This window comes from Zosterops lateralis (genome assembly GCF_965231275.1).
Source record: "Zosterops lateralis genome assembly, chromosome: 4".
NCBI lineage: Eukaryota > Metazoa > Chordata > Aves > Passeriformes > Zosteropidae > Zosterops > Zosterops lateralis.
This window is the reverse complement of record NC_139765.1, coordinates 69,970,504-69,991,447: the sequence shown is the minus strand read 5'-3', so window position 1 is coordinate 69,991,447 and position 20,944 is coordinate 69,970,504. Positions and strand designations below refer to the sequence as shown.

The following is a 20,944-nucleotide window of genomic DNA, read 5'->3' as shown; positions in this document are numbered from 1 at the left end:
AGAAATAGGAGCAATGATGCACCTGAATTATTAGCAGTAGATGTGTGTCTATATATATTATATACATATTTATATACAGAGGAGATTAGGGGAGAGCTAAGCCAATCACTCCCCTTAGCAACACACGTGGACAGCACAATGTGGGAGGAGAGGGAAGGTTTCAGGAAGGAGAGTATGGAGACACCTGTCAAACCCTGGGCTGTCTAGAAATTCACTGCCACTTCCCTGTTCTCTCTGTGCCAGGGAAAATGTGGGCTCTGGGTGATCTTCTTGGGTAGAAGTCAACTTCACAGCTGTTCTTCCTCATCTCTTTCTGGCCCACAAGCAAATTGCAGAGCATTAAACCTCTGTTGTTATTCCACACTCAGGACTGTGCTGAAGGTCTTGCCTTTAGGAGAGCTGTTTCTCAAGATAGCAGGGCCCAAAGCAGTAGTTTCTTCTTGATGTTCTGTTCCAATGTACGAGCCTTGGCATGAGTTTTGTGCTAACTGAGCTCTCTGGAAGGATCTTCCAGAGTGCAGTTAAATGTTGCTGGTTGCTTTTGGCTGTTTCAGGCAGCAGCTCATGGTGTGAGTGAAGAAACCATCCTTGCCACCTGCTCTGCTGCCATGGTGCTTGCAGCACTAATGAGCTGATCAAGCAACTGGAAAATCACCACCCCACCCCCAGCAGCTGAAGCTCCAACAGCAACAATATGATTTAATTGCTAAACAGGAAAAAAAAAAATCAGTCAAGATTGAACCTATTTCTGTAGGTCTCTGGCAACTGTTTTCTCCTAACACATGGATATAATTTAATTCCTGGAGATGCTTCCACACCCAGCCTCCCTCCTTTTCAATTCTGGAAAGGCAGAGTATTCATGAGCTCAGTCTGGCCTTGCCATGTAAATGTCTTTGTGGTTGTCAAGTCCTCTTTGGACAAGTTGTCTGCTAAAACTCCCCTGTGGCTGATCTATAGCATTGCTCAGTGATGCCTCACTTTAAAATACACCACACAGCCTTGCAGTTTTGGGTTTGGAGCACCACCTGCAGTGGGGGTGGCTGGCAGACCCTTCTGTAACCTCCTGCTGCCAAATTCCTGCTGTGCACAAATTCCTGCAGCGTAAGGAAGGAGAAGAAGCCAGGGGAAACCAGGGATGAAAATTTTTTGACAATTTGGAGTAAATAAAGACTTCCTCCCTGATTACAAAAGCAGCTAGAAACGTCTAGTCAAAATTCAAGAGGCTGCTTTGTAGGCTCACAAGCTGTCGTGGGTTCTGCCAATAAGGAAATTTTATTCTTTGCTGAGCAGAAGAGGTGTGATGCTCAAGGACATCAAGGCAGGTCTGTTAGAAGCTCATGGTGGAACTTTGTTTCTTTCTGAGAGTCGAGAATCAAGAAATCACTAACCCTGCAATGTTATTTAAATTGAATTGTGTCGAATCAACTGCTCCATGGAATGAGAGCCTGCACCACTCCTGCTGCTGCTGAGGATCAGAGGTGCTTTTTAAGCACACAGCCTGTGCACCAAGACAGCAATATACCCCATCAAGGTTTTCACCACTGTTTAAAGGGTTTGTTGTGATTCAGGGAACATCTTCTAGTGGCAAATCCAGACCTCATCCCACTAACCAGGAAAGCAACACCCTCCTGTGGTCTGCTGATTCAAGGTTTTGATTTTGTTTGATGCTAATGGGTTGCTGCAGATGAATATCCACCCACCCCTCCTCTCTCTTTCTTTCCTTTCCCCATGGACCAAGGTTTGAGCAGGAGCTCCAAGTCACTTCTTTGCAAAGCTTATCACCTCAAGAGGCACTGTGCTGTATGATCTGCCTTTCCTGGGGTGACTTACCAGCCCCAGGGGGTATTGCACAGATCCCTGCATGGGTTTATTTTAAGGCCAGCAGCCTCTGCACTGTTCGCTGGCTTATTTCTCCCTCCCTTCCCACTGGGAGAGCATCAATCATGCCTTCAACCACGTCCTTTCCCCCAGCCTTCTTTTTCTTCAGGAATTTGATGAACATTCATTTAGCGTGAAAGAGAGACAGCTGATTTCCAAGGACAAAATCCTTGGTTTCTTTGGCACCAAAAATTAAGAAAATATTCATAAGTTGCTTCAGAGGGGACCTGCTGTCACACGTGCTGCCACAACACATCACTGTGGTGGGTCTTAAAGGCTGTTAATTGTCCCAAAGGTGCTCCCTGTGTCGAAAGGATGAGAGGCCAAATAGTCCCTGTAGCTCCCATCGATCAGTTTGTCCGCGTTGTTTTTGGCAAACCAGCAGTCGACCTCCTGCTGCCCATTGAAGATCCTCCTCTGCTTCCACACCACAGGAATGAGCCTCCCCTTCACCTGCAGGGTGTTTGTAGGGTTTGCCTTCAATGCCTCAGTTTGGTTCTGCCTGACCTCCTGGCCACTTGTGTTTAGGGATTCCTGAAGAAGCTTAACTTCGTGGCTCAGGAACTGACCTGCAAGGCAAGATAAAATATGAGTACGTGACTGGGTGATTTGTGCCTGTTTATACATTTTTGTGGTTTGGTGGTTTGGTTGTTTAGAGGGTTTTTTGGTAGGATGCATTTGAGGATTCTCAGCTTATGGATTTATAAAGGGCTTCTCTGCAAGAGCAGGATGAATCTTGTTCCTGTGATTCATTTCTAAATCCCACAAACACAGAAGTTAGAATAAACCTCATTTTTTTTCCATGGTCTCTAAAGAGCTAAAGAGATTTTTTTAGCCACCAGTAGTGAGTTCCCTTCTGTAGGACATGTTTACTAGAGGTTAATAACCCACACAATGTCTATCAGCAAGCAAAAAGTCCTAGGCTTGAAGATTCAATTTCTGTTCCCTTGCCTTCTTGGGAGCAAGTTCTTCTAGTCTAAACCTAAGTGTGAATTTAGAGGTTTGTCCAAGAGAGTGGCCTGAGTACAAAACCCCACTCCTAAGGAATCATCTCCTGCTTCACCTGGGGGTGTCTGAGTGGCACAGAAACTATGTCAGAAGTTTTGGAGTTCTGCACCTGTATATGACCAAAATGATCAATATTTCTCGTTGGCTGAAATAACACAACCATCTGGTCATTAGCTGAGCCTACCTAAAGCCTCGTTCCTTCAAAAGGTAGGGGTGGCTCTTCTTTCATTTTACGTTTGAAAGAAAGGGGCCACAAAAAAATTCTCATGGAAGATTTGGTTTCTGTCTCTGTATTGGGAGAATCAAGTGTGTGTATTCTAATAGTGACTGTATTAAACAATCATTAAAAGAGTGGAAATGTGAAAACCAGGCACAGCTGGGATAGGGAGAGAGAGCTCCTACAGGAGAAGACAGAAGAGGAGTTGGAGATGCTAGAAAAAGAGAAGTTGTTTGAGAGAGGATGTGAAAGTCTCACCTGGGAACTTAATCCCCACCTGCCTTTTTCCTTCCCTCCTGTCTCTGCTCAGAAATATCATTTTTGTCTGATTTACAGCTCTGAACCAGAGAACCTGCCACCTACCTAGCAGCCCGTGGGAGTCAGAAGAGAGGCCTTTGCTGTTAGAGATGTAGAACCCCAGGTGATTCCTCTGGTATGGGGCTGGCTTCTTGTAGTGGTGGATGAGGATGACAAAGCTGATGGAGTCCCGGATGGTCACGGTGATGTTGGAATAGGCAGAGATGGACACCTCGAGGCTCCTGCTCCTCACGACAGCACTCCTGCCACAGGACAGGACAAGCCTTTCCCCATCATCCAGGATGACCCTCTTGGGTGTGATCTCCAGGTAAGACCTCTCTGGCTTATTGCTGAGGATGGTGATGGTGCTGAAGTAAGTCCGATGCTTCTTGCGGCCGTTGGGTGGTGCAGGAGCTCCAATTAATTGCCCATTCACGGTTACACCTTGCAGGGAAACAGTCAGTAAATGAAAACTGGAACCCAGGATCACAGGATCACAGAATCACAGAGCAGCCTGGCTGGAAGGGGCCCAGCAGGAATAAGTCTATTGTCTCAATGACACCAGCCCTGTGACTGAGGACATGCAGGCTCGCCACCTCATGCTCAATTATTTCACTTACCAGTATTCAAATGAGTATAATCAGTCTGTTATAAAATTATTACCTCATACAGAGCACATAAATTTACCCAAGCTCAGAAATACTGGCCTTCTCTGCAGGCAGGTGTCCCCAGCCCCATTAATCCCAACTCAATGTATTCAGTGCCACAAAAACAACCACTTTTGACTGTTCTAAGGTGCAGATCCCACTGAGTTAATTAAAGCCTAAATGTCCACAGTAAAATTCCCCGTCATTTTAATAATTTTTGTGACCTATTGTCCATAAGACAGTGACTCACTTCCCACAAGCCTCTGAACACTCACTGAAGAGTGACAATTAAGGAGAAGGCTTGTTGCTAACCCAAGCTAATCCCAGGCCATTAACACTGAGATGAAATGTCTCCATATCCCATTATTCCTCTTATAAGATGGGATCTCTCATTTCTGTCTTCAAAGACTCAAGGTTCTAGTGCTACAGAGTCTGTTTTCCTCAAGCTCATTCTTCATTTGAGCCACAAAATCATTCAAGCAGTAAGAAAAACAGTCTGTGAAAGAAGTGGAAGAGAAACATTGCCTGGAGCTGTATTTTACTAAGGCAGACGTGAACACAGAAATATAGGGGCTAGACCACTGCCACACAGAACAGAATCCTTACAACATTATTGGGGGCTTTTGTAAAACAAGCCTGTGAATTGTCTCTGGTTTTGACACCCCTTTCTCCCACTGTAGCCCTGAGCAGGACATAATCTGCTTATTAGCTGCACTGCTTAGAATTCCAGATGGGATCAGACCACACTTTGTGCCCCTGAGGCTCAGATTGGCTTGGGTATAGCAGATCCTGGATCATGTGGGTTTTCTCAAGACTGTCATGACTCTCCAGACAGTTTGGTGGTTTCTTGACCTAAAGAGCTGTGGTGCTTGGTGAGCCTGTTTGGGTACCTTGCTGTGTCCTAAACCAAACAGAACTGTAAGTAAAGGGGGAAATTCCCACAGCAGAACAATTTTGGTGAGTCCAAAATTTGCAAGTTGTGACTTTGTAACTGGGTGAAGATGAATCACAGAAGAAACTTTTTTTCTAATTTCCTATCACTTTCTTGCCTGTGAGTCACCTTGGTGCTTGGTCTGCTGCGGGGCTGGCCTTACACTTTGATTTTCCTCCACAAGAAACTGCTTGACTTGGATGCTCACCAGATTCCCTGTGATCAGAGACCAGCCTGAGAATATCCCCTGGTTCTCCATCAATATTGAAGCAGACAGAGAACTTGCTGGAGGGAAAATCAATGACGAAGTGAGGGTCCCCATCCGCTGAGAAGACACAGAAAATGAGATAAATGTGAGAGGCTGACACAAAACTGCAGCGTCCAAGATTGCAACAAAGCTGCTGTCTAAAGTGTGTTTGTCCCTGTTTTTTTCTAAGTCCTCCTGGTTTGTTGTTTTTAGAGGGTCAGATGGAGTTTGCCAGGAAATGCCAAGTTTTGCTTTGTTTTTTCGCAAAGATTGTTTTGTTTTTCTCACAGAAGAGGTTGGGTTTTCAATGAAAACTCAAAACCCAAAACAGTCCAGATGAAAATCAGGATATTTTCTTCCTGGAATATAATTTCAGTGATTTATGGGAATTATCATGTAGGTGTTTTTGAACTCCTCCATTCTTTCTTGGCAAGCTACATCCCCCACAGCACACAGAAATGTATTTTCTGACCAAGGGCTGCCACATGGGTCCACCTCACACTGACCCCTCCTGGCCCTCAGTATGAGATTGGAACAGTCTTCAGCAGCTGTTGATCCCACAGTCTTAATTTTTTAACAATCCTTGACCTTGATCATCAACTATCAGACAGCTGCCATTAATAAGGCAAGCCAAAAATCCTAGTTTCTAGGGTAAAATGGACCCTATCAAGAGAAATTCAAGTCAGAATTCTTGATCTGGACTTATTCTTCAGTGTTTAATGTATGAAAAGTTAAGTAAAGGTGCAAGACCAACAGGAAAATTGTAAAATGCTATAGATTTTTCTCTTTTTTCAATCTTGAACAACTTTTTTTTATATTTCAGCATTATTATTTATAAAAGGTTTTCTCAGTATTTCTAGTACAGAGAGAATGTGTTTCTCTTCTCTAACCTGCAGAAATATCAAACATGAGGATCAAGTGTTATAGATCATCTGCCTTGCTCACAGTCCTTTTCATTACTGATCCTCTCTGTATTTTGGTTTTGTTTTCATTTCCCTCCCTACTCTGTATGTCTGACAAACAAAATTTTGGCTGGTCACTTGGATGTGATACCACAGTGATATGCATCCATAAATCAGCCACTATTATTCTGCATTATTAAAGGCATGAAAACAGGCACTGACCTGAAGTTTTGGAGATTTTAATTCTCTGTTTATCTTGCCCTCTGCGTATACCTAGAAGTGAGGAAGGAAGGCTGTTACAGTTACTTACTGAGCAGCAGAAAGAGAAATATTATAATAATGTTCCTCAGATATTAGTCAGAGAGATTATGGGATATATTCCTGCAGCCACTTTAGATTTCATGTAGAACACCAATTTTTCTCCAATAGTTTCTACAGAGCAGGAAGTGCTTCAAGAGGGTGAATGAGGGGCCTAAAAGGTTTACTAAAGGTTACCCAGCCCACAGTTAGCAAAAGTGGTATGAAAATCTCAGCTTTAACCCTCAGTTCACCCCTGTGCCATGAGACATTGTCCATGCAAAAAGATTTTCTACCAGAACAAGATTATTCCTCTCTCATACCTGATGGGGCCTTGTGCCCCTGCAGGCTCTGCACCTTCTCCCCAATGCCATCAGTAGAAGGGCTGATAAACTCCTCCTGAGGTGGCTCTGAGTGGAGTCCAGCCTCTTTCATCTTCAGAACAGTGAAGGGGGTAACAAAATTGTAAGCCAGGGCCATGGACTTGGCTTTTTCCATCAAATTGTCCTTTTCCTGACTGTCGTCGCTCTTCAGCCGAGAGTTGAGCAATTCCTTGATGGTGAGATAACTCCACGCCCTCTCGATGTAATTGTTGTCACCTTTGCCATCCTCCAGGCCAGGGACACCCCTGATGTCATTCCTGCTGGGCAGGTCAATGGCCACATCTGTTTTGAGGAGGATGTACTTCTTGGAATTGCTGGCAGTCACCTCCACATGGAGTTTATCCGAGGTGCGGTTGATGAGTTTGCCCGCGATGATAATTTCAGAGCCATTGAAGTAGTTGGGGAAGAAGTTCTGGGTGACCTGCTCCACATCATCTTCAGGGTAATCAACACGGATGTCAGAGAGAAGGGGTGTCCCTATTTCATCATAGAACCTTAAAGCAAGACACATTTTCCACTGTTAGCACTGTGTGAACACACTCTTGCACTTGGACACCAACAAGGACACAGTCAGGTTATCTGAAATGGCTCCTAAGTCATTCAGGGACAGTTTGAGCCATCAAGAACCAAATTTAACTACCACATCCACTCTAACTTGGCCCAGAAAAACAGGGTGGGGAGGTCTCTGCCCTTTTCAAAAGCTGAGTGGAAAAAGCCCTGAGAAACCTCATCTAAACTTGAAGTTATCTCTTCTCAGAGCAGGAGGTTGAATTACAGGATCTCCAGAGGTCCCTGTCAACCAGAATTATTCTCTGCCTCATTTTAGTCTTCACTGCTTCTTATGCATCTAAACAGAGCCTCTTAAGTATGTTCAGAACCATCTCAGCATGGCCTGACAGTCACCTCCCTTCCACTATGGTTCTAGATGTCTGCAAGGAGATATTTGTGACCACTTAAAAGTAAATTATTGGTTTCTCAATATTCACAGAGAGCACCCTAGTTATTAAAAAATGTACTGAGATGAGATGCTGCTGCCCTCAGGTTTCTAGTGGTGTTACACATGGTATCCCAGAGCCACAAACTGTAAGGCCAAAATGTTAGGTCCACCAAAACTGAGGAGATTCCAAACCAAAGCTTCTGAATCTCTGAAAGACCCCTAGATTAGGTTGGTCAGTGTAGGACAGGGAGGAATACAGTTTCCTGAGGGCCAGCAGAGAAAGAAAATCAAGAAGGAATCTCACCACGCTCCCCATAAATGAGGGCATTTCCAAGGAATGGAGGAATTCTATAAAGAATTATGTATATAGGAGCTGCTATATACAGGCACCCTGGCACAAAAGAACTCACTTCCCTGTGGCTGATTTTCTGTTGGAGCAAGGCATGACTTTCATGGAACCAGGGAGGTCAACCCTTTAATGCCTTGTTAACGTGACCAACCACACTTGTGAGAACACCTCACATTGGACAGCCCAGAAAACCTTCACAAGGCTCAAAGCCCAAGTTTACAATGCTGTGTTTTCCCTACAGCAATGTGCTTTTGAAGGTTCCTCCCAAGCTGCTCCAAGAATACCATATTTCCCATTTAAATGCCAAACTGCTCATCTCTTGGCAAGCCATTTGAGTTTAATTTGGTAAATAAACAAAGAATTGGCCTCAGCCCATTTTTTTTAGTTCAAGCTGCATTTATTTTACACATCTGGTTAAACAGACTGTCTGGAAGCTAAAGTCACACTTTCTGCTTTATTCTCTCTCCAAGGGAACTCAAAGCCTGAATTGGTTGACTTTCTTTTAAAGTCTGTCTAAGCACTCATTGTCTTTCTTTCATGCAGAGACCTCACCAGCTTTAAAAACATGACTGAATTAAACTTGAGAACTCTCTGTAAATTAACTTATGAGTTGTAACAAATGGTGGAGATACACAACCTGTCTTAAAGTACAAGTCAAGGAAGTATCTGTATAAAAATACAACCCACTGAGCAAAAAAAAAAAAAAAAAATTATACTGGCACCATTAGATTTTCCCTCTAACTGAGGTTTGAATTGGCCTCCAGCAGAGATTGTGCTTTTCTGTGCAAATTTGGCACCAGATGCCAGATGGGTTTGCCATGACTGAGCTTGATAAACAGTGAGCTGCTCATCAGAGAGAGGAGTTTGAACAAGTATTTGCAGCACTGGGCTCCCACAGCCCAATCAATCAGAACATCCTCCATTTGCCAGGGAATGCCACTTGCTATCCAAAATATGTGTCCTGAGGAGGAAATGATGTGGGTGGAGTGACAGATGGATCTACAGAATTTAGTTGAGAAGGAATTCTTGTCCAAGCATAACTGCCACAGAAGGCAAAGCCCTGGTGGAAAGTGCTTGGATTTATTGCTCCAGAGGAGTTTAGGCATGAGCCAGGAGAGGTCAGTACTCAAAACTGTCTCTTTTTGGTTTCTGTGGTTAAAACACCAACATTTTGGGAGTGAAAGCCAAACATTTTTATTTGGAAGCACTGACACATTGCCAAACATTTTGGTCAGAGCTGTGGTCACATAATTTTCTGCTGTTCCTCACCAGAGTCTCCCCTTGGACTACAGCTCCCATATCACATAAGAGGAACATAATCTCTGGCACTACTGAAGGATGAGGATTTCAGGAAATTTATGAGGAGTTTGGGTCACAAAGAATGAGGAAATTAAATGGCTATATGGTTATCCCAGGAATGATCTTAGTGTGTTGTTCAAAGTCAAATATTTGGAATCTTGGGCAAAAGGTTATCATTTCCAAAAAACAAAGAAGTGGGTTTTTTGATCCAAATTGGAATCTTCAGTCCTGATCCCCTCCATGCTGTTTATGTTGTTGATTTGATGTCTGAAATGCATCCTCTCCTCCCACCACCTACCTGTGATGAGTTGGGACCTGTGCCCCCCAGCTCTATGGGTTTACAGATCCAAAATAATGATCTGACTTAGGGAAACAAATGTCTTGTTCTGAGGGGCTGGGAAGCTCCAGCACATCTCAGGGGGTCTGCTAAGATAAAGCAAATTTCTGGGTACCCATTCAGAGTATCTGATCATACTCTGCCTCTCCCAAGCAGAGCTGAGCCTCAGGGAAACTCCAATTTCTTGCCATGCCTCACCGAAGGATTTTCCATCCCAAAATGCTTTCCCAGGGAACCCAAAGAACAGGGAAAAAAGCAGAACAAACCCCTTGAGGTGGCTGGCTGCATCCTCATCCTCCTGGAAAAGCCTGGTCATGCCGCAGTTCTCCAGCGCCATCCTCTCCAGCAGCTTGTGGTCCACGTCGTTGCCAATGCCGATGGTGAAGAGGCAGAATTTATCCCTGATGGCATCCTTGGTGTTGCTGAGGATTTTGGAGGACTGTGTCTCCCCGACAGTGGGCCTCCCATCCGTGAGGAAGATGATCAGGGACACGCTCCTGGCATCGATGTCGTTCTGAGCGATGTAATCGTTCAGCAGCTTTGCCCCAGTCTGCAGAGCCTCGTTAATATTAGTCCCTGGGAAGGCAATAGAATGGTTAGAGATCATTTCTCCTTCTAAGAGTGGTGTGAAGAATTTCCCTGAGGTCCCTTTAGTGAGGTGACAGCTCCTCTGGACATCAGGATGTCCCTTTTCTCCACGTGAAGTTGCTCTAGCCCTTTAATTCACTCAGCTCTGTTACTCAGCATCAGTTTGGCACAGCTGTTTATGATCTTATGAATTGAATTATGAATTTCAGTCACGTGAAATGGGTGCTGAATGTCTCAATGTACAACAGTCAGCCTGGTAAATACTCATACTATGTCTGGCTGGTACAAGCAAAAATTGTTAAACTTAATTATGGGACTCTCCCAGATGGCATCTGAACTAGGAAAAGTTCTGCTCGTTTTTTCTTCTTAAGGGCACAACACTTGGAATCAGGAAAAAAGCCTTCAAATGGGAAAACAAGTGGATGGGTTTGTTCTTCACACCCCAGGGGATACAAAGTTTAAAGGGAAGAACTTGGTTAGCTGGGGAGTGTGTTTGCACAAAACAACTGGCTAGTGAAGAACAGAACTGCCTGAAGTGGGGTGGGAGGGAGAAAATAAAGTAAATGAGGGAACAGATGTACATTAGAATAGGCATGGAAAGGATCCAAGCCTACTGTGTGTTTAAAAAAAAAAAAAAAAAAAAAAAAAAAAAGGGAAAACAGGAAAATGAGTACAAGTATTCCCTTTCTCCACGTATCTCTAGTCAAAGCACAGAGGGATTAGCTGTGGGACCTTTGCAAAATCAGCACATTGGGGTTAAAAATAGCTCTTAGAAAACAAAGCAGGTGAACTGGGTTAAGAGCCATACACAGCTGACTCCTGAGGGTCTGGAAAGGGACATCTAGGAAGGTTATCAACAGGATGTGATAGCAAGTCAGCCCATACAGCACAAATCTAGAAACTCAGTGTGCAGAGCTCCAGTGACTGCAGCAAGGCAAGGAACAGGAAAGCAGCAAAGACTTCTGGAAGTCTTCAAAATCCTGACTCTGTCTTCTGCAAAATGCTTCTCAACCAAGAAAACCTGCACCCAAATGTCCTAACTCGCTCAATCTCCAGGCAGATCCAGAATTTCAGAAAGAACTTTTTCCCCAAAACCAGAAGAAAACCATGTCATGTAGCAATGTGTAATTTTATACTCAGTTGTATCATAGAACTACCAAGCCCTGAAAACTGCCTTTTGCCACATGCTCAGGCATTTAGCAGCAGGATTTTTCTCCTGTTTCTTTGGTGTGTAAGTACAACACAATGGTGTAACCTGTGTTCATGTTCTTTCTGTGTGTTCATGTTCAATGGAAGGTACTCAAGGAATAGCACCTTTATAGGGAAAACACAGAGTTAGCCAAAACTGAAGTGCCTATGGTGGTGAATCTCTGCACCTTCCTGTTGAACCACAGTCAATAATTTCCTTTTACTTCTGTCCTCTGGCAGGTTCATGGGCAAACCCAGCTGGTTCCGGCACAGCTCTCCTGGCACTTCAGGAGTAAAAGGCTTTGTTCTCTGAGTTTAGTCCCACTATTGGTAATTGTTTAACTGGGCAGGTCCCTTAACCACTTCCTAAGCAATTCCTCTCACAACACAAAGAGCTCAGCCAACCATCCTGTTTGCTGTGTTTTTCCATCTGAGGGTTTCCTCTGCTAGGAGTGGTCACTGCTCAGGGGCAGCCATGGGAAGGCCCTCCCTGACCTTCAATCAGCTGTGACCACCTCCATGGGGAAGGATTTGAATAGGTCATTTTGCAGCTCTCTGGGCACAGCTGCTGGAATATGTTTGACTACAAACCTCACTGTTGGAGATTTTTTCATACTGCTGTCCATAGCCTCACAGGAGGCCTATGAATCAAATTAAAATTCATGCCTGCACTCTGCCACTGTTCTGGGGTTTTCTCTGCCCACTTCCCTCCAGGCAACAAGGCACAAGCAAAAAGGGCCATGAAATTCTTAAATATTTTTGCTGCTCCTTAGCAGAGACAAGACAGTGTTAGGGGAGAAACTAACTCCTGCAGAAGACAGTCCCACATCCCACAGTGTGTGCTCCATCCCTGGGGTTTGCAGCCCAGACAAAATCATGATCCTGCTTTCACAGAGCCTCTCAGAAACTACACAACACTGGCACTGTGTGTCCTTTGCCAGGGCATGTTTTCTTCTGTGTCCTCTAGAAACAACCTTGGAAGCTTTCCCATTCTGAGGGTGTCACCAGATAAACAAGAGAATGGAACCAGATTGGGTTTAATAAGAATACAGAATCACAGACTAATTCTGGTTGGAAGGAAAATTTAAAGGCCATCTTGTCCAAACCCCCTGCAATGGGCAGGGTCTGAGGAAACCTTCCCATCATGTATGTTAATGAAGAACACATCACCCTGAGTGGAGGAGAAGGGACCCTCTTGTCCCATGACCTAAACCCCAATGTATTTTTATTCCATATGCTCCATATGCTCCAAGACCACTTTCACCACCCTCTGTTCTGTTGTAGTTAGTTGGGAAACACAATTAATCCCATCTGTATCCCTGATCATACCTCCAGTAGGTGACATGTTATGGATGTACTTTTTGGCATCCCTGATGTTATTTGGGGTAACTGGCACCAGCCTGTCCTGCTGCCAGACCTTGATTCTGTTGGAAAAGCCAATGATATTGAAGTGGTCCTCAGGCCTTAGGTCCTGGAGAATTGTGAAGAGAGCTTCTTTGGTCTAGAAAGAGAAAAGAGAGCAGCAGACACAGCTGTCAATGTTTTAGTGGGTAAGAATTTAGTTTTAAGATGTTTACTGGTCTTCTAGATATTTCTACACTGCCAGTTTGGCTGATGAAGAAAATTGGGATGTCCTTCTCTATCTCTAGGCCTGATCTCTGTGGTGCCAGGGGCTTGGCAAATATGAGATGAAAACCAACTCTTGCTCAAAAAGTCTTGTGAGGCACATCTAGACCTATCTAAGCTTAAAAATTGGGCACCACAATTAGGATAAAAGCTCTCAGTGACTGGGAGAACCATGTTCTGAATTAAGGGACCATGAATATTAATGACTAATACCAAACTCTTAGAGTTTGTCTAATGCCCTCTTGACTAGCAGTAAGCTGCAAGTGGCATGTATTTAAAATAGATTACTTATAAGTTAAAAAAACCCCCTCTAAACATGTCAAAATATCCAGATTCTCTGTTCATAATTAGGATACTATTTGCTATATATACACTCTAATGAATAGTTTCAGCAATTAATAAATGTTTAGGTTAATATATTCCATTAACCAGGTATAAAAAGAAGTCCTGACTAGTCATTGCAGATTCTACCTGCCAGTCAGTTTCGTCCCAGGCATATTATTTTTCATCAATACGCCAACTGTTCATCATCCTATTTAAACACAGGGAACAGAGTGAGAAAAGCTGGTCACAAGATGAGCTCTTAACAATGGAGGTTCAGGATCCTGGGTTCTGGGAAAGCCAGACCACTGAGGAAAAGGCAAGAGGAAGACAGCAGAGGTGTCCAGCTCCTCTCAGTGAGACCAGCTTGGATTTAGCAGCCATGCAGCTGCATTCACATGGAGACAGACTTCAGCTGAGTAAGACTCTGAGAAGTTACCCAAAAGCAGCCTCTGTCCATGCAAACATACCCTATATTTGGATGCAAAACACATGGGAGGAATATGAGGCAATATCTAAGCAGAGGAATCAGCAGATTCTCAGCTCAGCCCCTTCTTGGCCACCATTAACCCTCCTAAATTCCAAGGAAAGCTATGCAGGAAATAATACAGTGGGCCTACCAGCATTTGGAGGTTCTTCTCATGCCTGTCAGGAAAATATGTGAAGGGCTTGTCCAGAAAATAATGTAGAAGTAATCAGCAGTTCTGGAAACCACATAAGCCTTGGCCTGATGTTGCTATGTAAAGACAGTTTGGGAAAGGGCTCCAAGGACTGATCAAGCTGTGTCATCAATATCCCTCTGGATTCTGCATGGCAGATGATGATGCAATGATGCAACTGCAAACAAATCTAATCCTCACAGCTGGTGCCTTGGCTCCCAGTCACCTGAAATTAAGGGGAATATTTCCCATAGCTTCAAACATTCTGGAGCCAGGTCTGGAAACTCTCCCTGCCTGTTTCTGTCCTCTGTACAAATCATTTCCCTCTGCAGGGATCTCAGGATTAATCCCTCCATTTGCTTAGCTGGAACATTTCTCCACGTCCCAGCACCGTTTCACAGACAAGAATATTAAAGCAAATGCTGGTGGAAGAGATTCTTTCAAAGAGAAGGGGAGAGCTCCACTAAGTTCACATCATGATGTGCACCAAACCAACCTTCACAAAGGTGAATTCTTGCCCCAAACAAGAGGCTGTCTCCTGTCTAACAGAAACTGGCAAAATTGGGCTAAATAATCAGCTGTTTGAAAAAGAAGGTTTTATTCTCTCTCATCTCCCCTTTTACAATACCCTTTGTATTGCAAAAATGCTTCAGATATTCCATGACCTCACCCTTCAGAGACACTCTCTGTCAGCATCCCATTTTACAGAGAGGAAAGCCAGGCTATTTTTGTAATTATGTCAAGGTCAGAAAGTGAGAGGTTCCCAAAATCTGGGGTTCCCAGCCCACAGTTCAGTAGCCAAACCATCCCACACGTGCACAGGCAGCAACCACACAGTGGAGAAAAGGACTCTCAGATTTATTCCATGGTAACAAGGTTGGCCTGAGTATTTATCCCTCAAAAAACGGATCAAAGTGACAGAAAGTGAAAATGGAGAACCTTCTATCCTTTGTGTGAGCAGGCCTCCATGCCAAGCTCTGCTGAAGGGAATTTGGGCAGGGTGTTAAAGCAATGAGCAATGAGACCACAACAGCTCCCTACATGCACATCCCCCCTCTACTCCCACAAAGGAGAGAAACAGAGGTTCCTAGAGGCAATGATTGGAAGGAAACCTCCCCAAATCTCATTATCTATATTACAGCTCTGATTATAATTAACATTGCTTGTCCTCTCCCATTACAAAACCCCTCTTTTCAGTTTTTTTTTCCCAACTCTGTGAAACTGCACTTTTCTCAGAGGGATTTATTGGGCCCAAATAAGCTCTGCTGTTTTCTGAGAACAAGGCAAGAGGAGAAATAATCTTGCTTTGGCCTACTTGCAGAGAGGCTGCATCTCACTTTCCTTGTGCTCACAAATTCCTTTTGACATTCTTGCCTGTGTTCAGCCAAAAGAAAAGGAAAGGAAAAGGTAAAACAACAGAAAGCAGAAATAGCTTGGTGTACACAACATCCAAGCTAGAATTGCAGAAGGGATCAGGAGGGAAAAGAAACAGACATTTCCAGGAAACCCAGCACTTCTCCACACCCTCATACGGGGGCCAAATGTGGGGCTGGGACCATCTCTCTCCCCCCTTCCTTGCTTTCCTCTTTGCTTTTTGTCTCATTTCTGTCCCACCACGAAGTTTGAGTCAATTTTTCCCAGGAAAAACTTCTGCCATATTTTAATGGATATGCACTGACAGGCTGGATTCTGGCATCTGTATCCTGTGCTTGCCTCTGCAACTTAAATTAAAACCCTTTGCATTCATGTAACATGCAGACAAACATATGTACAAGAGTGCGTGTGTGCACATGGTTTTGCTCCAAAGCAAACACAGTGAGGGAGGCCAAATGGTTCATTCTCCTGCAGCTTTTAAACTCCATCCACAGTAAAAATAAAGGGTGGGATTCAGCTTTCCCCACTCAGTCATCAGAAAGCTGGGCATCACAGCTAATCCTGCTCGAGGCAGGGGAAGGCACCTCCAGGGAATAATCCATCCCATCTGTTTTGGACAGGTTTTAGGATGGGCTGAGTCACTGTCAGGAAGTGTCTGTGTCCAGGCATTGCCTTCAAGCAGAGAAGGTGGGACTCACCTCAAGAACTAATCCTGCCCTGTTCTGAGCATTCTGATTCTTGCTGGAGCCAAAAGGAGCTGAACTGTCTCTCCACCTCTCCCAGAGTGGTCTGAATCCCCTGTCTCTTCCCATTTCCATCTCTCCTCCCAGCTCATAAGGACTCCCAGGTATGTCCTAAAGCCCGCAGTCTTTATGGGGTGGCAACAATACGCTTTGCTACCTACCAGCATTCCTCCCCCACTAATGGATTATGAGAGAGATGTGACTTCCCTCAGAGTCCTGGATGTGATTCAGGGGCTGGCAGGCAAAACCAGCTTTTAATAAGGAGAGTATCTTGGTAAAAGTGCACTGCTTGAAATCCTGAAGGACTCAGCTATGACCAAGTGCAGTTGGTGCCCAGCCCTCTCCTCCCATCTCCACCAGACCCCTGCAGGCAAGGCTTTGCAAAGCTCTTCTGACTGCAGCTTCAGCTGGGACACAGCAGCAGGTTTCTGCTTCTTCCTTGTAAAGCCACAGCTGGATCTTCTCCTGGCTCCAAGGAGCCAAGGGCTGTGGCTGCCATGGGATTCCCTAACTTTTCTGCTGCCAGTGGGGTTCTTGCAGTTCCACTCCCACCTGGACCCAGTGAGTCATTCCACTGAAACTCCTGCCAAAGAGGCAGAAAATTAACCATTTCTGCCCTGCTGAAGGCCAGGTCGTTCCTCCATGGCTGCACACATGGCACTGGTTCATTTTGGAGATAAGCTGGACCCACTCACAAAATACTTTTCCCAACATGTTTGCCTGGGTAGATGCATTTGGAGCAAAGATTAAAGAAGAGGGTGGCAGAAAGCAACAATAAAAAAAGCTGAATAAAAATCTGGTTTTATCATTTTGGAATGGTTTGTACATGCCAGAGTCAAGTTTTAAATGAGGATTTAAAAGAGGATAATGAGAGGGAGAGGAGAGGAGAGGAGAGGAGAGGAGAGGAGAGGAGAGGAGAGGAGAGGAGAGGAGAGGAGAGGAGAGGAGAGGAGAGGAGAGGAGAGGAGAGGAGAGGAGAGGAGAGGAGAGGAGAGGAGAGGAGAGGAGAGGAGAGGAGAGGAGAGGAGAGGAGAGGAGAGGAGAGGAGAGGAGAGGAGAGGAGAGGAGAGGAGAGGAGAGGAGAGGAGAGGAGAGGAGAGGAGAGGAGAGGAAACTCACACTATCTCAAAGATTGATGTGCATTTAAGCCTACCAGCCTGCTCAAACCTGCAAGGCTGGGGACAAGCCAGCTCCCAGCCACCACTCTGACCTTCCTTGTCACCTCCACACTGACACCTGGACATGTGGCACAGCTGCTGCCTGTCTGGTTCTTGCTTGCTACATCACAGCCAGGGTGACTCAGAGCTTTATCAGCCCAGCAACAGCAGGAGTAGCAGAACTCCCTCAGCTACACTCAAGTTTGGCTGTCATTTGTCACCCTTGCACCCAGCCCATGGAGTTAGAGCTATGACAGATCTCATCTTGCTTTAACACTGGTGGAGCAAAGCATGGGAAGACACACACTCTTATGGGAAAGCTGAGAGCCTTCAGCCTTTTTTGGGGGCCAAAGATCTGCCTCAGAGACATCTGGGATGATGTCAGACCATCTGGGCACCTTTTAGGAGGAATCTGAGTCCTGGTGACATTTCTTTCACAGTCCCTTGCTTGTTTGGGGAGCAGGGAGAGAGTGAGGCCTGGCTACCCTGAGAGCTGTGCAGCTCACAGGGACACAATGTGTGGTTGTTAGGAGCTGTGGCACTGCCAGACATTGGCCCTGCTGGGCAGCAAGGGGAGAATTCAAACACCTCATTAAAATGCATATCCCAAGCCCACGTATTCACACTTTCCATGGCCTTAGGAGAACTTCTAAGTGTTTCATCCAGCCACCCTCGCAACAGCTGGGCAGCAGGACTTCATCAGCTATGGCACAGCCTTTTCCAGCTCAGCCAGCACCAGGGAACTGCTTGGGCTCAGGAGAGCACTGCTAGCAGAGAGGAAAGTATTCCCAACCACAGCCTTTGGATAACAGCACGCACTGGCAGGAAGAGATGTACGAGAACAGCCTGCACAGAACAGACCCAGGGCCATCTGCATCCATGTGCTAAAAGATCCCACAGCTAGAAGACAAAATTTCAGCACCCTTTGTCCTTCCAGATCCCTGGTGAGAAACTAAATTTGACCAGAAAGGAGCTAAGGCACAAGATGTAAGCTCAGAGGGAATTAGGAAGCCATGGCTCTGTCCAGTGATGTGTCTGAGAGTGCAACAGTGCAGGGAAGGGCTCAGAAAAGCGATCTAAAGCAAAAAAGAGAAAGATATAAGTGAACATATCGTTTGGCAAAAGATTGCAAGGAAATACAGGGAGAAAAACCAAAGGAGCTCCTTTCTTCCCTTCAATATCCTCTGTGTTTCAGTTCTTCCCTTTCCAAACATGCAGAAGCAGCTGATAAAAAGGTCCAGAGATGGGTTTTTCAAAGAGCAATAGCCAAAACTCATCCAAGTCCCCATGGTCTGTCAGAAGGGTTAATTAGTACAGTGACTTAAGGAAAGGCTGGCATCAAAGTCACACCTGAAATGGTGCTAACATGGTCAGACAAGGTGCTGCCATAGATTTGGTTTGGGTTCAGAGCCAAGGGGAGGACAGTGGGACAACACTGCCACATTACAGGGAGCAGTCAAAGCACAAGAGAGAGCAAAGTTTTGGGCAATGGTGTTCCTGCTGAGGTTTGAAGCCACATCATGTCAGTTTTGTTTTCCTGTGTCCCAGTGTCCTTTCTGCCCACCCAATGCTGGTCACACGTCACCTGCCAGCAGCAGGGACTTCTGTACCAAAACCAGGGGTTAAGCCAGAAGTGTATCTTTGGATTGTTTTACCTCCTGCATCCCACTCTCAGAGAGGACAATTGGCCCTTTTTGCCCCCACAGGGAACGTCCTGCAACTGGGGAACTGCAACTGCCCCTCTCCCTGTCAATGTATCTTTGTCCTTTCTTCCTGGCAGAAAACAACAGCGTAACCAGGGAAAACTCCTTCGCAGTTCTGGACAAGAAAGATTTTGTTCAATGCTGACACAGGCCTGGGATGGGAGGGAGTTTGAATATAGGCTTCTGGACAATAAAGGTCTGTCTCCAGTCCATGGTCCAGTCTCCCCCTCCTGAACATCCCAGATCCTTTGCTGGTCACTTGAACACTGCTGACTCCCTATATGGCCTTAAAAAAAGTTGCATTGTAGTTTCCCAGGCTGAAAAACAACCATCCTTTAGAACAAATGTTTGTTCCTACTGCTTTTTCTAAAAAAGATTTTCCACTTAATGTGGAGTAAATCATTTAGCTCCACATCCATCCAGGGCACTTAAGCACTGAATTTTTGTTCAGCGGATGATAAAACTGTTTTAAAGGATATGATCAGTTGGGGTAACTCACTTGCCCATCAGCATGGTGAGGATAAATACATGAAAAACAGATCTCATGATCAAAAGTTGATCTGATTTCTCAGGAACTGGAGTTCCATGAGTCCAGAGGGCAGAGTAGATGCTGAGTCTTTGCAATCCCACTGCAGCACTGAGGATGTGAATAAATGCCAGTGTGAGGATTTAAGGAGGCAAGTTCTGGTCGGCACCAAGCATCATTACTTGAAGCCCTTTCCCCAGTGCAGAATGGATTGCAGTTGGAGCAGTAAACAATTCTGTACAGTAAATAAGGCAAAGGGAAAAGCTTAAGGGCTGCCCCACAGTGCAATACTGAAATAACCCCACTGGAAACAACAGGGCTGTGTGGGCACCCAGCCAGACTGACACAGCAGTGTCTGAAGGCCACATTCTTCTCTTGTGCTTAGCTCATTTTAAGTGGAATCAGATCCCATAAAATGCCCATCAGACAGTCAGCATGACGAAAAATTTCCATGGAGATAGCAGCAGAAAGGTCAACAGCAAGGGAAAAATGCCCCATGCCCTCAATGCAGAGCTTGACATCTCTCCTTCTGCCCATCCTCAGAAGATGGAGTTCATCCCAGGGCACAAAAACTCTTCCAATAATTGGGTACTGTCATTCTCTGTCACACAGATCAGCCCCAACACAGTGCTGGGGAAGAGCTGACATTCCCAAAAGCTGTCCTCAACACATCTCCTCAATTTCAGCAATCACCAACTGCTGTGTTACAGACCAGGAATTGAGCTGAGACACAGCTCATCGTGCTCTTCATACTGATTATTCCCACCCTTCATCATGTAGCCACCCTCACAGAGTGGGTGTCTCAGACAGAGACAGAGCCAGAAACCTGCCAGGTTTGAAGCTTTCCAGCCCCTGCTCAGAACATCCCATCAATGAGTGTAACCTGATGGGAGAGATGTGCTGCTCCTCCCTTGGGACTTCCCCATTTTCATTTCTTTTTACGGGACATGTGGTAGGGACTTTATAAGAGGATCCTAATGATAGGACAAGAAGAAGTGGCTTTAAACTAAAAGAGGAGAGATTTAGATTGGATATTGGGAAGAAATTCTGGTCTCTGAGGGTGGTGAGGCCCTGGCACAGGCTGCCCAGAGAAGCTGTGGCTGCCTCACCCCTGAAAGTTTTCAAGACTAGGTTGGACAGGGCTTGAAGCAACCTGGGATAGTGGAAGGTGTCCCTGCCCATGGCAGGGGGTTGGAACTGGATGATCTTTAAGATCCTTTCCAGTCCACACCATTCCAGGATTCTCTGATCTCCAGTGAATGAGGGATGGTGATAATGGTTTGTTGGTGAAGCAAAGACCCAGCACTTTTGCTCAGGGTTAATATTAAGC

General features: G+C 45.2%; 1 protein-coding gene across 2 annotated transcripts in view; it reads right to left on the bottom strand.

Moving 5' to 3' along the window:
• Nucleotides 1-830: 830 nt before the first annotated feature.
• Nucleotides 831-20,944, bottom strand: part of ITIH5 (inter-alpha-trypsin inhibitor heavy chain 5) — a 45,833-nt gene continuing 25,719 nt past the window's right edge. For both annotated transcript variants that reach the window (XM_083860088.1, XM_083860087.1), the window contains 7 exons: nt 12,835-13,006; nt 9,996-10,305; nt 6,748-7,301; nt 6,350-6,400; nt 5,187-5,303; nt 3,467-3,844; nt 831-2,447 (listed from right to left, as the gene is read on the bottom strand). In XM_083860088.1, coding sequence (XP_083716214.1) covers nt 2,149-2,447; nt 3,467-3,844; nt 5,187-5,303; nt 6,350-6,400; nt 6,748-7,301; nt 9,996-10,305; nt 12,835-13,006 — 1,881 coding nt within the window. In that variant the 3' untranslated portion in view covers nt 831-2,148. The remainder of the gene's footprint in view (nt 2,448-3,466; nt 3,845-5,186; nt 5,304-6,349; nt 6,401-6,747; nt 7,302-9,995; nt 10,306-12,834; nt 13,007-20,944) is intronic.